Source organism: Monodon monoceros, unplaced genomic scaffold, assembly GCF_005190385.1.
Source record: "Monodon monoceros isolate NGI ecotype Baffin Bay Population unplaced genomic scaffold, NGI_Narwhal_1 Super_Scaffold_21, whole genome shotgun sequence".
Lineage (NCBI taxonomy): Eukaryota > Metazoa > Chordata > Mammalia > Artiodactyla > Monodontidae > Monodon > Monodon monoceros.
The window spans coordinates 136,009,116-136,027,156 of NW_021703778.1; the positions used below are offsets into that span (position 1 = coordinate 136,009,116).

The window sequence follows — 18,041 nt, forward strand, 5'->3', positions numbered from 1 at the left end:
CCATATCAGACAAAATAGACTTTAAAATAAAGACTATTACAAGAGACAAAGAAGGACACTATATAATGATCAAGGGATCGATCCAAGAAGAAGATATGACAATTGTAAATATTTATGCACCCAATATAGGAGCACCTCAATACATAAGGCAAATAATAACAGCCATAAAAGGGGAAATCGACAGTAACACAATCATAGTAGGGGAATTTAACACTCCACTTTCACCAATGGACAGATCATCCTAAATGAAAATAAATAAGGAAACACAAGCATTAAATGATACATTAAACAAGATGGACTTAACTGATATATATAGGACGTTCCATCCAAAAACAACAGAATACACATTTTTCTCAAGTGCTCATGGAACATTCTCCAGAATAGATCATATCTTGGGTCACAAATCAAGCCTTGGTAAATTTAAGAAAATTGAAATCATATCAAGTATCTTTTCCGACCACAACGCTATGAGACTAGATATCAATTACTGGAAAAGATCTGTATAAAATACAAACACATGGAGGGTAAACAATACACTACCTAATAACGAAGTAATCACTGAAGAAATCAAAGAGGAAATCAAAAAATACCTAGAAACAAATGACAATGGGACACAATGACCCAAAACCTATGGGATGCAGCAAAAGCAGTCCTAAGAGGGAAGTTTATAGCAATACAATCCTACCTTAAGAAACAGGAAACATCTCAAATAAAAAACCTAACCTTGTACCTAAAGCAATTAGAGAAAGAAGAACAAAAAAACCCCAAAGTTAACAGAAGGAAAGAAATCTTAAAGATCAGATCAGAAATAAATGAAAAAGAAATGAAGGAAATGATAGCAAAGATCAATAAAACTAAAAGCTGGTTCTTTGAGAAGATAAACAAAATTGGTAAACCATTACCCAGACTCATCAAGAAAAAAAGGGAGAAGACTGAAATCAATAGAATTAGAAATGAAAAAGGAGAAGTAACAACTGACACTGCAGAAATACAAAGGATCATGAGAGATTACTACAAACAACTCTATGCCAATAAAATGGACAACCTGGAAGGAATGGACAAATATTTAGAAATGCACAACCTGCTGAGACTGAAACAGAAAGAAATAGAAAATATGAGCACACCAATCTCAAGTACTGAAATTGAAACTGTGATTAAAAATCTTCCAACAAACAAAAGCCCAGGACCAGATGGCTTCACAAGTGAATTCTATCAAACATTTAGAGAAGAGCTAACACCTATCCTTCTCAAACTCGTCTAAAATATAGCAGAGGGAGGAACACTCCCAAACTCAGTCTATGAAGCCACCATCACCCTGATACCAAAACCAGACAAAGATGTCACAAAGAAAGAAAACTAAAGGTCAATATCACTGATGAACATAGATGCAAAAATCGTCAACAAAGTACTAGCAAACAGAATGCAACAGCACATTAAAAGGATCATACACCATGATCAAGTGGGTTTTATTCCAGGAATGCAAGGTTTCTTCAATATACCCAAATCAATCAATGTGATACACCATATTAACAAATTGATGGAGAAAAACCATATGATCATCTCAATAGATGCAGAGAAAGCTTTCCACAAAATTCAACACCCATTTATGATAAAAACCCTGCAGAAGGTACGCATAGAGGGAACTTTCCTCAACATAATAAAGGCCATATATGACAAACCCACAGCCAACATCGTCCTCAATGGTGAAAAACTGAAAGCATTTCCACTAGGATCAGGAACAAGACAAGGTTGCCCACTCTCACCACTCTTATTCAACATAGTTTTGGAAGTTTTAGCCACAGCAATCAGGGAAGAAAAGGAAATAAAAGGAATCCAAATCGGAAAAGAAGAAGTAAAGCTGTCACTGTTTGCAGATGACATGATACTATACATAGAGAATCCTAAAGATGCTACCAGAAAACTACTAGAGCTAATCAATGAATTTGGTAAAGTACAAGGATACAAAATTAATGCACAGAAATCTCTGGCATTCCTATACACTAATGATGAAAAATCTGAAAGTGAAATTAAGAAAACACTCCCATTTACCATTGCAACAAAAAGAATAAAATATCTAGGAATAAACCTACCTAAGGAGACAAAAGACCTGTACGCAGAAAATTATAAGACACTGATGAAAGAAATTAAAGATGATACAAATAGATGGAGAGATATACCATGTTCTTGGATGGGAAGAATCAACATTGTGGAAATGACTCTACTACCCAAAGCAATCTACAGATTCAATGCAATCCCTATCAAACTATCACTGGCATTTTTCACAGAACTAGAACAAAAAATTTCACAATTTGTATGGAAACAGAAAATATCCCAAATAGCCAAAGCAATCTTGAGAACGAAAAATGGAGCTGGAGGAATCAGGCTCCCTGCCTTCAGACTATACTACAAAGCTACAGTAATCAAGACAGTATGGTACTGGCACAAAAACAGAAATATAGATCAATGGAACAGGATAGAAACCCCAGAAATAAACCCATGCACATATGGTTCCCCTATCTTTGATAAAGGAGGGAAGAATGTACAGTGGAAAAGACAGTTACTTCAATAAGTGGTGCTGATAAAACTGGACAGGTACATGTAAAAGTATGAAATTAGAACAGTCCCTAACACCACACACAAAAATAAACTCAAAATGTATTAAAGACCTAAACATAAGGCCAGACACTATCAAACTCTTAGAGGAAAACAAATGCAGAATGCTCTATGACATAAATCACAGCAAAATCCTTTTTGACCCACCTCATAGAGAAATGGAAATAAAAACAAAAATAAACAAATGGGACCTAATGAAACTGAAAACCTTTTGCACAGCAAAGGAAACCATAAGCAAGACGAAAAGACAACCCTCAGAATGGGAGAAAATATTTGCAAATGAAGCAACTGACAAAGGATTAATTTTCAAAATTTACAAGCAGCTCATGCAGCTCAATAACAAAAAACCAAACAACCCAATCCAAAAATGGGCAGAAGACCTAAACAGACATTTCTCCAAACAAGATATACAGATTGCCAACAAACACATGAAAGAATGCTCAACATCATTAATCATTGGAGAAATGCAAATCAAAACTACAATGAGATATCATCTCACACCAGTCAGAATGGCCATCATCAAAAAATCGAGAAAAAATAAATGCTGGAGAGGGTATGGAGAGAAGGGACCACTCTTGCACTGTTGGTGGGAATGTAAAGTGATACAGCCACTATAAAGAACAGTATGGAGGTTCCTTAGAAAACTACAAATAGAAGTACCATATGACCCAGCAATCCCACTACTGGGCATATACCCTGAGAAAACCATAATTCAAAATAGTCATGTAACAAAATGTTCACTGCAGCTCTATTTACAATAGCCAGGACATGGAAGCAACCTAAGTGTTCATCTACAGATGAATGGATAAAGATGATGTGGCACATATATACAATGGAATATTACTCAGCCATAAAAAGAAACGAAATTGAGTAATTTGTAGTGAGGTGGATGGACCTAGAGTCTGTTATACAGAGTGAAGTAAGTTAGAAAGAGAAAAACAAATACCGTATGCTAACACATATATACGGAATCTAAGAAAAAGAAAATCATGAAGTACCTAGGGGTAAGACGGGAATAAAGACACAGACCTACTAGAGCATGGACTTGACGATATGGGGAGGGGGAAGGGTAAGCTGTGATAAAGTGGGAGAGTGGCATGGACATATATACACTACCAAACGTAAAATAGCTAGTGGGAAGCAGCCGCATAACACAGGGAGATTAGCTAGGTAGTTTGTGACCACCTAGAGGGGCAGGAGGGAGGGAGATGCAAGAGGGAAGAGATATGGGAACATATGTATATTTATAACTGATTCACTTTGTTATAAAGCAGAAACTAACACACCATCGTAAAGCAGTTATACTCCAATAAAGATGTTAAAAAAAAAAAAAAAGAAAAGTTAACCTTGCCCTGGATAGTCAGCCTTACGCCTATTTTGAAATCACAGTATCTAATATTTTACTAGAGTAGCAAATCAAATATCCTCCTCCTCAGGTTCAAACACAGCTTGGCAGGGATTTCAATATTGTTTTCTTAGATTCAATTGGTTCATATTTTGAAAGAAATAGAAAATGACACCAACAATTTTAATCCTTATGAAAATTATACAATGCAGATCTTATTTCCATTTTACAAAGGTCAATAAGATTCATGGTCTGGGTGACTTAAAGCCCTTTTGCTCTTTCTATAACACAGCATTTTCATATACCTTTTGGGTATTTGTATGTCTTTTATGGAGAAATGTCTATTCAAGACATTTGCCCATTTTTAAATTGGGTTATTTGTTTTTTTGCTGTTTAGTTGTGTGAGTTCCTTATATATTTTGGATATTAACCCCTCAACAGACATAGGTTTGCAAATATCTTCTCCCATTCTGTAAGTTGCCTTTTCACCTGTTATTTGCTTTCCTTGCTGTGCAGAAGCTTTCTGGTTTGATGCAGTTCCATTTGTCTATTTTTGCTTTTGTTGCCTATGCTATTGGTGTCATATCCAAGAAATCATTGCAAAGATTTAAACATAATACCTGAAACTCTAAAATTCCTAGGAGAAAACATAGGGAAAATTTTCTTGATTGTCTGTCATTGTCTTGGCAATGTCTTAATCCATTTTGAGTTGATTTTTGTGTGTGGTGTTAGATAAGATCCCAATTTCATTCTTTTGCATTTGAATGTCCAGTTTTCCAAACACCATTTGTTGAAGAGACTATCCTTTCCCCATTGTGAATTCTTGGCACCCTTGTCAAAGATCAGTTGACTATTTATGTGCAAATTTAATTCTGAACTCTCTATTCTGTTCCATGGTCTATATGTCTGTCTCTAGGCCTGCACCATACTATTTTAATTACTGCAGACTTGTAAAGTATTTTGTAATCAGGAAGTGTTATGTATCCAGTTTTGTTCTTTCTCAAGATTATTTTGGCTGTTTGAGGTTCTTTGTGGTTCCATATGAAATTGACACAGGTTTTTCATATTTAAGTCTTAAAGCCCAGAATTGATTGATATGGTGGGAAGGAGAGGTCAGATTGAACTTTTTTCCTATGCCCAATAACATTTGTTGAATGGTCTTGCCTTTCCCACTCATGTATATTTGCCTATCTCTGTCATATATAATGTCTCTCCATATGTTTGGGGCTATTTTTACATTCATTAACTTGTGCCATTACCATATGTCAATTTGATTATCCCTATGCCAAAATCACACTCTTAATTACTACACATTACTCCTCCTCACTCCAATGTTTCATCTGTCTCCACTACTCTAATAAATCTACTTTTATCAAGTCCACAAATATGCTCTATGTTGAAAAATCCAAGCAGAATTTTTCACATTTTATTTATATTTTAGAAGATTTCAAGATAGTTGTTCATTTTCTCTCTTGATTTCCATAAAATAAAATATTTCTGCTTTTGACCTGATATCACCAACCACTGATCAATGTCCTTTCAGGCCCTTTCTCATCTACTTCATCTAAATGTAGGAGTTTCTCAAAACTCTTTTCTCTTTCCTAGCTATAATGTCATTTTGAGTGATCACAGCCGTGTCTTCAAGGCCTTTTATATATTAATGGCTTCCAAATGTATATGTCCTTATGAACCCCAGGATTATATCCATTGATAAAATAAAAATTTATTGATCATCTAACATGTACCAATCACTATTCTAAGTGCAAATTACTCAGCAATGAACAAAAGAGGCAAAACTCCTTGCCTGCATGAAATGTTTATTCTAATAGTGGCACATTTAACAAATAAAGAAATGAACTATATATATAAAATACTTCAAGTTGTGATAAGTTCTGTGAAGAAAATTAAACTGTGGAAGTTACCTAAGGACTTTAAGGGTAGAGATGCTGCAATTTTAAATAGGATAGAAATCTGACAATCTGACTAGAGACGTAGTAATCTTAAGCAGAGGTCAGCAAACTAGGACCTGAGGGGCAAATCTGGACTTCCACTTGTGTTTGTATGGCCAGTAAGCTAAAAATGGTTTTTACATTTTTAAATAATTGCGGGAAAAAAGGAAAATAATATTTTATGACATGTAAAAGTATATGAAATTCAAATTAATGTAACTATAAATAAGCTTTCATTGGGACCGAGCAGTGTTCATTATTTACATGTTGTCTATGGCTCTTTTCATGCTACAATGACAAAGTTAAGTAGTTGAAACAAAGACCAAATGGCCCACAAAGTCTAGACTATGTACTTTCTGGTCCTTTACACAAAAAGTCTGCTGATCCCTGATCTTAATCAATATACTCTATTGCTTGCAAACAAAAGATTTGCATGACAAAGTCCTATTTGGATTCAATGCCAGAAGAAAATATATTAGTCTTTAGGCAAATGTGTTTGCCTCCTTTAATAGACAACATTTCTCTTTTTAATTTAGCTGCCAAGAAAATCAAAAGATCAATATGACCAAATTCAGTAAAAATGACACTCCAAGTGGCTAGACACCTCTATTGTATTTAATTCTTTCTTGTATATATATGTGGAAGTGTTTATGCATGTCTGTTGTACTGTCTTGTTTTATATTGATTTTAATTTTATGAGAAGTCCATAAAAGTCAATACAAATATGAACAAACATAAGAATAAATATTTGATATACTATTTTAAGAGGTTATCCTTAAAACTATAATAACCAAACTGCCTTTCTCTATTATGGATTTGGAGTTAAAGTGTTAAACAAGTACATGTCTAAATTCATGAGGAGGTGTAGTGCTCCTTGTGAAGAAAATATTTTCCTAATTTATGTAATATATAATATTCTCTTTAAGGAAAACATGTAACATCATTTGAAAGGCTTTTCTCAAGATTCTTAAATAATTGTGCAGGAAAGAACAAGTTTCAGTCAACTGGAAAATTTACCTCTGTGAAATAGCTCGTGCTTTGACACTAACATTCTTATGCATCATTGCAAATAGAGAACAGAGGTATATTAAGATTAAGTGATATCAGGTCTCACGTTTTATTAGTGAGAAAGTAAAGGTCATGGAATTAAGATTTGAGGTTTTCTCTCAGTTCTTTTGAATCTTCTATAATGTACTTTAAAACTAAGGATCAAAAAGGAAAAATTAAACTGTTTAGGGTTTTTTGTTTGCTTGTTTGTTTTGGTTTGTTTTGTTTTTGAATATTTTGGTTTTTCTTACCTTTGAACATTTTACAATAGCACTCAAAAAGCCACAGAAATGAAACTCTTCCTCTGTAAGTTTGTAGGGAGATTTATTACAAGAACTTTCTTAAAACCAATTAAAGGTAAATTTATTATCAAGAATATTAACTCTAGTACTCCACCAAATTTTGATTACAGAATCAGGCCTTTTTCTTGTAATAGGTGTCCTATATAAGTAATAAGTTTGATGGTAGGACCACTATTGATATATTCATTCTGTAATTTCTTATAGTGGTACTGTATGTTTGTGGCAAGCTACATTCCTGTGAGTGGTGGGATTATGGGTGATTTATCATAGTTTCTTCTTTGCCTAGCTCTAATTTCTTATTTTATATAAGTCATGTATCTCTATTAAATAAACATTTTGGGGGGAAAATGGTTAGAAAAATATTTTTTTCTAACATTTTATTCATCCTTGGTAGAAACGATGAAAACAGAATGTGTAAAGTATGCTCTGGTCATGAATGTATTCTCTGATACTTGTCCACAAAGGCAGCAGACGCATTTCTAAACAAATATGTGCTGATTAGCTTAATCAGGACTAGGGAACCAGTGGAGTCCATATGCCCCCGTATGTGCTGTTATTGGTTTTAGAGTAAGATTTTCAGCCAATATGAATACTCAGTTCAAATTATTCCATAGCACATAGAATGTAGAGTCTATGTATAGTTAATTAATGAGTTAAGTAGCTAATGTACTAACTAGACCTTTGCTTTTTCTCCTTTCTTTTGTTTTCCATCTTCAGACCAGTTACTTGAGGATTAGCATACAGGTAATTTGAGTTCTGTTATAAAATATGTGAAGTTTCATTTTCTAACAAGCTTTTCTGTTCAAATTTTACTGCTTTCTCCATTGCCGTCTTAAACCTACATCCTCCAACCTTAACTAGATCCACTCCCTCTTCTATTATTTTTAAATCTTCCATAGCTCCCTGTATTATATTTCAAGCATCATCACAATTTGGAATCATACATTTAACTCTGGTTATTTAAGTCTTTCCTCTCACATTAAACTCAGAGCAACACAAGAGCAGGGACTATGTATACTTTTATTTACCACTCCATAGCAATTACTACAATATCCTGCAAAACCATGTTTCCCTTTTTTTCTTTCCCCTTGTGAAACCACGGTTTCAAGGTATAATTGATTTACAACATTATATTAGTTTCAGTTGTACAACATAGTGATTCAAAATTTTTATAGATTATACTCCATTTAAAGTTATTATACATAGTAGCTTGTACCTCTTAATCCCCTACCCCATCTTACCCCTCCACCTTCCCTCTTCCCACTGGTAACAACTACTTTCCTCTCTATATCTGAGTCTGTTTCTTTTTTGTTATATCCATTCGTTTGTTTTATTTTTTAGATTACACATATAAAGTGATAACATACAGTACTTGTCTCTCTGACTTATTTCACTAAGTGTAATATCCTCCAGGTCCCCCATTGTGGCAAAAGGCAAAATTTCATTCTTTTTTATGGCTGAGTAGTATTCCTGTGTGTGTGTGTGTGTGTGTGTGTGTGTGTGTGTGTGTGGCACATCATCTTTATCCATTCACCTGTTGATGGACACTTAGATTACTTCCATATCTTGGCTATTGTAAGTAATGCTGCTATAAACACTGGGGTGCATGTATCTTTACAAATTAGTGTTTTGTTTTCTTTGGATATGTGCCCAAGAGTGGAATAGCTAGATCATATGGTAGTTCTATGTTCTGTTTATTGAGGAACCTCCAAACTATTTTCCATAGTGTCTGTACCAATTTACATTCCCACCAACAGTGTCCAAGGGTTCCCTTTTCTCTACAGCCTCACTTACATTTGTTATTTCTGGTCTTTTTGATGATAGCCATTCTGATGGGTGTGAGGTGATATCTCATTGTTGTTTTGATTTGACTTTCATTTGTTGGGAAGTTTTTTTTTTTATTACTGATGCAATTTCATTACTGGTAATTTGTTCATATTTGCTATTTCTTCCTTGTTCAGTCTTGGGAGATTTATATTTCTAGGAAATTATCCATTTCCTCTAAGTTGTCCATTTTATTGGCATATAACTGTTGATAGTAATCTCTTACGAGCCTTTGTATTTCTGTGTTGTTGATTGTAACTACTTCTTTATTTCTGATTTTATTGATTTAGGCTCTCTTGCTTTTTTTTTCTTGATGTGTCTGGCTAAAGGTTTATCAATTTTGTTTATCTTTTCAAAGAACCAGCTCTTACTTTCATTTATCTTTCTATATTTTTTCAGGCTCTATTCATTTACTTCTGCTCTCATCTTTATGACTTCTTTCCTTCTACTAACTTTGGGTTTTGTTTGTTCTTTTTCTTGTCCCTTGAGATATAAGTTTAGGTTGTTTATTCGAGAGTTTTCTTGTCTCCTGAGATAGGCTTGTATAAACTTCCCTTTTAGAACAGCTTTTGCTGCACCCCACAGATTTTAGATTACTGTGTTTTCATTTTAATTTGACTCTAGGTATTTTTTTATTTCTTCTTTGAATTCTACAATGATCCACTGGTTGTTTAGTAGCATACTTTTCAGCCTACAAGTGTTTGTGGTTTTTTGCAATTTTTTTCTTGTAGTTGATTTCTAGTCTTATGGTCGGAAAAGATGCTTGATAAAAAAAAATAAAGACAACAGTATGGACTGAATACCAAGCAAAGACTAAGGTAAAAATGATGCCAGGCATGACCTACATTTTATAGTTTATGATTAGTAAAGGAGGAAATCAATTGATTGTAACCTCAATAAACTAAATTATTTGATTACACTTATTATTGCTTACCTTATGCAGGCACTGTGTGGGCACTTTTCATCCTCTAGACAACTAAGTAAGGTGGGTGGTGGTATCTCCGTTGTTGATGTGAACACTGAGCATGGAAACCAAACCTCATGGTCAAGATAAAGCCAGGCTACTGAGCAAGTCATCCATGGCCCTACATGGACAACTCTTTCTCTTTCCTGGACTATAGCTATCAAATGACTCTGTAGTCCCTTCCTCAGAGGCTAGTGACAGAGTGGTGAGAAAATGAAATACAAACTAGCCCACTCTAATGCAATAAAGTAACTTCAACATGGTACATAAAAATAATGCACTTAATATTATTCCTAGAGAAAGGTTTAAGCCACTCAGGTTTTAACCTAAGTTATACAGTGTCTCCCTATCCTTACCAGAGAAAAATAATACTGCCTACTACCCGACACACAAAAAGTTTGCTAGTAATTTTATTAGCTAACAATAATATAAAGCTGGCATTGGAGAACTCTTAAACCATGCCAAAAGCCATGACACACCAAATATAATTTGATGCTTCAAATTTCTATCACAGAAAATATTAAAGTTCCTATCTACTTATAATGTTTCTAATAAACCCTTGAGTGTTATTTTATTTAACTTCTGATCCATGAAAGGAAAAATATAATTGAGGTTTCAGATAAAGTCTACCTTTTCAGGTAATGCCTGCAGGTCAGCTAGAAAAAAGAAATGTCAATAATAAGTCTGAATGCTTACCCTGTAATTTTTCACTAGGTAACAACTGAGAAGCACATGTGTACATGACAATAGTTAAATTCCCTTGCCATGTATAAGTATAGATATAAAGGTCACAGTTTTCAGATATTTGGGCCATGGTGCTTTCACAAAACAGGTTAAAATATAGTTTCCTATAATAATAAACTAGCCATAGTCTCTCCTGCCCAACAAGCAGTTTATTTAAAGACCACAGGAAAAACATGCCAATTGTCCAATGGGCCTGGGCTGGCTTAGCCCTCAACAGGGATACTGAGTCCTCATAATTTTTTTAAGATGGTATTTGTTCTGCTACCTTGGAAAAACCAGTTAGTTTCATGTGTAAAACTACAGTACTTAGATGTACTAATAAAAAGTTGTTGGGAAATAATTATTGAACCATTACTGAATTTTATTCTGCAATTTTTAATACAGGATCTCTTGAATATATGTTTCTTAATTGTAAAAAGGTTACGATACGTAATAGTACTCTAAATCATTCAGATACAGCTGTCATGTAATTTCAGTGTCAGGACCTACAAGTTCATTTTGGACGATGTTCTGTCTGTATCCTTTACCCACAGGGACTTAATTTCCTCCTGAAGCAGATAGATCACTGCATCTTTAAATACTTCAAATAGTTCAGGTCACCTGTCATACCTCTCCCCAAAGTCTTCAATTAGCCAAACAAAATATTCATATTTCCTTTAACTTATAACAAGATTCTCAGAACTTTATGTCATCATGATTATCTTCTAGTAAGTGTGCTGCCATTTGATAATATTTCTTTTAAAATATCCAGCTGATAGCTGAACATAATATTTTATCTATGATCTGAATAACATGGACTGTATTGGGATGCTTAGTACCTCTCTTGATCCAGAGACAAAAGTCCTATTAATGCATCTTAATACCAATTCAGTTTTGTTTTACTATCTTCACATGTATATACTTACATGGCATATTTAACTGGGGGGAGCTCTTTTTGGAAGGCTAGTGCTTTCACTCTTGGGTTCAGCTGTACATTGCTATAAAAACTTCTTGAAGCATTTAAATAATTTAAATATTGAACCAAGATAATGACACCATGAATATATAAGAATGTATCCCCATTTTTCACATTTAGGAATACAAAGAAATATTTAGACAGGCTTTCCTAAATTTAAAAATATGTTTGTATAAAAGTAAACTGATTAAAAGAAAGTTACTTTAATTCGTAGAAAAAAAATATATATTGCCTACTATATTTGGAAGAAGTAAAGTGCTTCTGTTATAGATCTGGTTTAAAAATAATCCAAGATTTTAAAATATTCAAAATCAATTTCTTTACATTCTAAAGGCATAATTCTGCCAGAACTTTTCATATAATGGGATCTGCCTACTGATAACTTTATGCTTATTACAAAACCCATGAAACAAGAAATGAAGACCAAAGAGCTTTTTCTGAGTTTCTCCAAAGAACATGCTAGAAAAAAAAATATTAGACAGTGGAAAATAAAAAACCTTAAGGTTTTAAATTTCATTCTACAAAACAAGCTGAAAATGATTCCAGTATTATGAGAAATATGTGGTCTACACAACATGCTACAAGTTACATATTTTTTCATACAGTCCTAAAGCTGAAAATAAAGTCCCCAGCCATTTACTTTATTTGAATTATTTCTCAGTAAAATCATTTCAAACTGTAGGATAGAGTTTTTGAGCTTTAACTATCATCCTTTCTATTTTTTTCCCATAATCTGCTCTTTCCCTTTTAAATCCTCACTCATTCCACCCATTTCTCTTGTCTTTTAACTGCACAGAATGTTAGCAAGTAGCAAAGCCCAGAGGACGGATTTTGGTTATTAAATTTGAAAAGAATTTAAAGCAACTATAGTAATTAGTAGTCAATAAAATACTTTCAACCAAATCAAATTAATCTAGGTACTGTTTTATATTTTTAAATTGCCTAAGGCAAACTTGCATGATAAAAATGCTACAATCTCCACATCAGTAGTGATTTTAACGCCACAATTTGTATTAGAGAAAGCATTATTCACAAAAGACAAGCTAAGACTGAATTAAATCACAGTGATTAATTTGCTTGTGGGTTAAAGCTGAATTCAAAATATCTGTAAAATTAAGTATGTGGAAGCGACAGAATGAAATCTCAGTAATTGGGGCGAACGTTTTCTCTAATTAGCTGAAATGCATCATTAAATTCTATTGTACCAGCAGCTGAAAAAAAATAGCTGTTTTAGAACTAACAAGAGAAGCGTTAGAACAAAGACATTTCATTTCACACATTATATTTCGATCTTTTTCAGTACATACTCAAAAGTTAAATTTGATAACAACCACCATTGATAAAATGTTTGAAACAAACAATTAACAAAATGTAAGATAAGAAACATATAGGAAGACAAATATTTCACTTATTGAGGAACAGCAAGTCTAAGAGAGGTCTCTAATATCAAATATGGTATAACTGTTAAAAATCAGATGCTGTTTACTGAAGCTATCCTCAAGTAAATCTACACTTCTAAGATTATGACTACAATTACAGGATTTATGTGATTACTGTCATTGAACTTTCATTTTCTTTTTTCTACCCTTGTATTTTAACAGGCTCAACCAATGTCATTCTTATTATCAAAAGTAAAGATGAATATAAAATAGTTAGATACACAGATGGATGGATGGATGAGATAAATAAGATAAAGAGATAGAGATGAGAGATAAGAGAGAGAAAGAAGATAGAAAGCTTTATTATAAAGCCATATAAGCTCACTGGCTGCTGTGCTGAGAATAACCTATACAGGGATGGGGTGGATGCAGAGACCAATCACTTGGCTACAGAATAACCCAGATAGGACATGATGGTGACTTGAACCAGCTGATCTCAATGGAGGTGGTGAGAAATGGAGGTGGAGCCAATAGGATTTGGGGGAAGTTTCAACGTGGAAGCTTTGTCCTAAGCAACTGAGGTGTGGAGTTTCCATTAACTGCACTGAGGAAGAATGTCAGTAGAGCAGGTTTATGGGAGATGATTAGGAGTTCAGTTCTGGACAATTTCATTGGATATGAGTAGGCAGTTGAATAGGAGAATCTGTGGTTCAGGGAGTAGGTCCAGGATGAGTATGTATACTAGGGTGGTGTTAGCATATATTATTACAGTTATGAGATTGTATGATATCACTGAGGAGAGATTCTAGACAGAAAAGGCAAGAGGCATAAGGACTGAAGTCTAGATATCCCTAAATTTAGGATATTATCTTGGTAAAACTGTTTTCAAGAAGCACCCTACCAAGTTACACACAGACCAGAAAAATATGATAGTGTCAGTCACTACAGCCTTTGCTAATATTAGGCATTATATTTGATAGTCTCTTGTTCTTTCAATATTTATTCATTACAAGTGAAAATAAGACTTTTTGTATGTTTATCAGTAATTTGTACTTTTGTCTTCTATGCATTCAGCTCATTTTCCCCATGTATTCTAATTCTTCTTATTGATCTATAAAATCACTTTACATATTAAGGTAATTAACCTTTCACCTGTGATATTTGTTGCAGATGCTTTATCTCATTTTTGTTTCCATAGCTTTTGGTGTGAAAGGTTTTACATATTCTAGCCAAATTTATTCATCACTTAATTTGTTATGTACTCCATTGCATTAATACATACGAAGACTTCTGTATGTGCCATGGTTCTTTAAATCTGCTCTTCCTACTAGTCAAACACTACTCTAAAGATTTCCCATTTAGTTAGGAGGCACATCCATGATTTTGTCTTATCCAAAAGTTAATTCATTTTAATATTTTTAGTTATTTCTTTAAAAATCTTTTTATGTGAATTAAAATTTTATTTCACCTTTAATATTAACCTCCCCATTTTTTTTCCTATTACTCCCTTGCCCATGGATATTCTACCAATCAGAAGTACATTTCTATGACAATAAATGATGAACAGCAAACAACCAAAAAAAATGTCAATAATAAGAACTACATGGTGGGTGCACTTCCGTAAACACCCAATGCCAGTATATTACACCCTAACTGCGTCATGAAGCAGACAGTTGAGCAGGTACTAGAGGGGAAGCTTGTGAGATTCTATTGGTTCCATTCCCGAACTAACCCAGCATCTGGGAACTTAGAGAAGGGAACTAAAAAATCTGCCATGTACCATATCTGTGGCATAAGCTCTGGGTCAGGTACTTTTCTAGTGTAAAGGGCTATTACTCCATCAGTTTACTGATGTTATCTGTCAACTACCATGAGACCACACTGAATTTTCTGGAAAGAAAAGCTTCTGACTGAGATAGTGATTGACAAGGTAAATGGTTGCGTCTTGAGCTCAGTGTCATTGAATGTGGACCTCAGAGAATATCCTGCTTCTAGCGATTTAAACACTGACTCTCACGTGCATCCCTCAAGAAGATCCTGTTCCTTCTTTGGATTCCCTCCCTACTAACCTTATATCAGTTTAGGTACACAGTAATCAAATTCCACAGGTATGCAGTTTTTCCTTTTCCCCTCTGTGGTCACACATTCCACTTTAAGGGGCCATTTAACTGCATCTTGTAAAATGTCAAAAGAAGAGCAAATCTCACCCTCTTTCATAACTCTTCCACATAGCTAGCCTCCAGTATCTCACTTGCACTCTCTCTGAAGGCTTCCCTCCCTCAGCTCTTACCCTCAAGTCCGTTCCCTTCAACTCCCCTCAATCCTCTGCTCCTAACACCTGCTCTGGCTTACAACTTCCTACTTGTTTCATGAAATTCCCCTAACTAAACATCTACTTTGTTCATTGGCTCTTTCACTTTGACATTGAAAGGTGCTTGTTGAGCAGGTCTGAAAGAAAAACTACAAGTCAACCTCATATGATTAAAAAAAATAAAATTTGTGGGAAATGGCAAGGAAGGTTATGTGCTATCTGATTATCATATGTCAAAAATCAGTACCTAAAAATAAAGACTTCGCTGATACTTATAAAGTGAAATAGCTTAAGATCAGTTTTCTCTAGAAGTCTTATGTGCAAGCCCTACTTGTCATTCCCTGTATTGGATGTGAATCAGCTGGGTGTAGGAAGTGAGAATTTATTTGATTTTGTTTATCATGAGGAGGACTTTGGTTTCTTCTTTGCCCCTAATATGAGTTAGATGGGAAAAATTTAAAGAGGTTCCATGAAAAGACAAGCAAGAAATTAGACATGACAGGTGGATTGCAAGGGTCATATCCATTTCATAGATTTGTGTAGGGAAAAAGGGAAAACAAAGAACTATAAGTTGCATTATAGAACGTGTGATAGAGAGAAGAGAAATTTAAGTAGAGGGTAGAATAGAAGATATATAATCTTTTAGTTATAAGCAAGGAAGTTTCTTTCTGAATTTTAAATGGGCAAAATGTCAAAAGAGAAATCAAGAATAAAATCTAGCAAAAGAAATGGCATCACAGTTAGCATTTTAGAGGAATGTGACAAATTACTCTGAGTGGTAATGAGAATGTTTTGAGGAAATGAAATAATTAGCTGTTTTCAGGAACCACAATTCCTAAATTGAGTTTGATGACTAGTACTAATTGATGATTAATGGTTGAACATTTTCCACCTTCCAAGCACTAAATAATATGATTGACTGATTTGTCACTTATGAAATACAGAGTAACATTTATAAAGCAATTATACAAGTAATATGTGAGTGGGAAAGCTATGGGCATCTGAAGATCCTATTGAAACAGAAAATAAATAACAAGAACAATAATAATAACCCATACCTTTTCTGTGTCAATGCCTTTTGACATAGACCATGTTGAGACAATATAATCCATGACTCGTTCACTAAGGCCTTTGGGGACCTGATAGAGTTTCAGGAAGTCCCGTACATTATTCAGCATCTCATGGTACCGGTTGGTGTTGGCATACATTTGCTGGAAAATTGTGGTAACATTTCCAAAAATAGTTGCATAAAGAAGAGCTGCAAGAGAAGAAATGATGAAAATAAATCAACTATCCCAAGTGAAAAAAAATGAGGTGAATATTGGTGAAATCAATGAACCACTTGACAGAGATGCCTTTATAAACTTTTTGGCATATGCATGGTGACCCCTGAGCAGAGTGCCCAGAATTTGGTGTTCACTCAATAAGTGTTATCTTTAGCATGATAAACATGATTTTATGAGTGAGCACTACTCTAGTCATTGTGGTAAAACATGAGCGTGGTTGATAAATTTCATGAAGAATTAGATGATCCAAGGTTATGATTTGCCTAAGACATTCTTAGCCTTATGACTAAAGTTATCCTCCAGCCCTGTCCTCCTGAATGAAGCCTAATCAATTTAAATTTTCGAGAGATTGATGATCCAGTTTAGAAATGTATGCTCTTTCTCACTGCTTGCTTCGTCCAGCTTTTGGATTACTTCCCTGCTTATCAATATTTTTGACAGAACAGAAATATAGGGAGGGAAGACAAATCAAAGTGTTCCATTTCTAGAAGATTCTAGAGAGAAACAGCGTTGGAATTAACAGTTAAAATGAAACTTTGGGAGTGCCTGAAAATTCTAGTTATTAAATTTATGTCAGTAACCCAGTATCATAAGGCTTTTTTATTTCATTATTTTAATTAAGAATAAAGTCAGTTTGCAAACAATTGTTATTCATCTACAGTGGCTAGGAAAGGAATAGGGTTTTTTAATGCCCCTGACTGCTACTCCCTCCCTCAACCCATAATTTACCAACTCTTCTCTCTCCAGATCTGGTCAGGTTACTAATGTTGACCTGATGTTGAAAAAGCTTTTAAAAGCAATTGAGTTCAGCCCCAGATCAACACACCTTCAATCACACACCACTCCCAGCCTATCTTGTCCCTTTGATTTTACTCCTTTGTTAACAGTAAGCTCTTTTGAAAAGAGGGCGATATTTTATTCCCCTTAATATTCAGTAAACACAATGTTTGGTAACCACATTCATTCCATAAGCATTTCACAAATAAGTGGAATATCAGACAGTGATCACTTCCATTCTTGTTCCTCTAAGCATGTGAAAAATTACTCGTCTAAACAAAAAGTATGGACTGTTTTATTTCACAGTTTCATCAACCAAATCCCACTTGATGGAATTAGTATAACAACAAGCCAGTGAAGCAACTTAAGATCTTCAATCTATTTTCAGAAAATCATTTGTTTTTTAAATAACAGTTGCTCTTTGAGTACAACAAATTATAATTTCAGAACAGGAAGCTATGATTTTACAAGCATTTACTCAGATTTTTTTTTTTTGGTTTTTTGGGGGGTTTTTTGGCTGTTATTTAGGGATTTTGATGCCTGTG

General features: G+C 34.2%; 1 protein-coding gene across 2 annotated transcripts in view; it reads right to left on the bottom strand.

Moving 5' to 3' along the window:
• The window catches only part of KCNH5 (potassium voltage-gated channel subfamily H member 5), a 317,438-nt gene that overhangs the window by 89,148 nt on the left and 210,249 nt on the right, over positions 1–18,041 (bottom strand). For both annotated transcript variants that reach the window (XM_029238666.1, XM_029238665.1), the window contains exon 8: positions 16,492–16,691. In XM_029238666.1, coding sequence (XP_029094499.1) covers positions 16,492–16,691 — 200 coding nt within the window. The remainder of the gene's footprint in view (positions 1–16,491; positions 16,692–18,041) is intronic.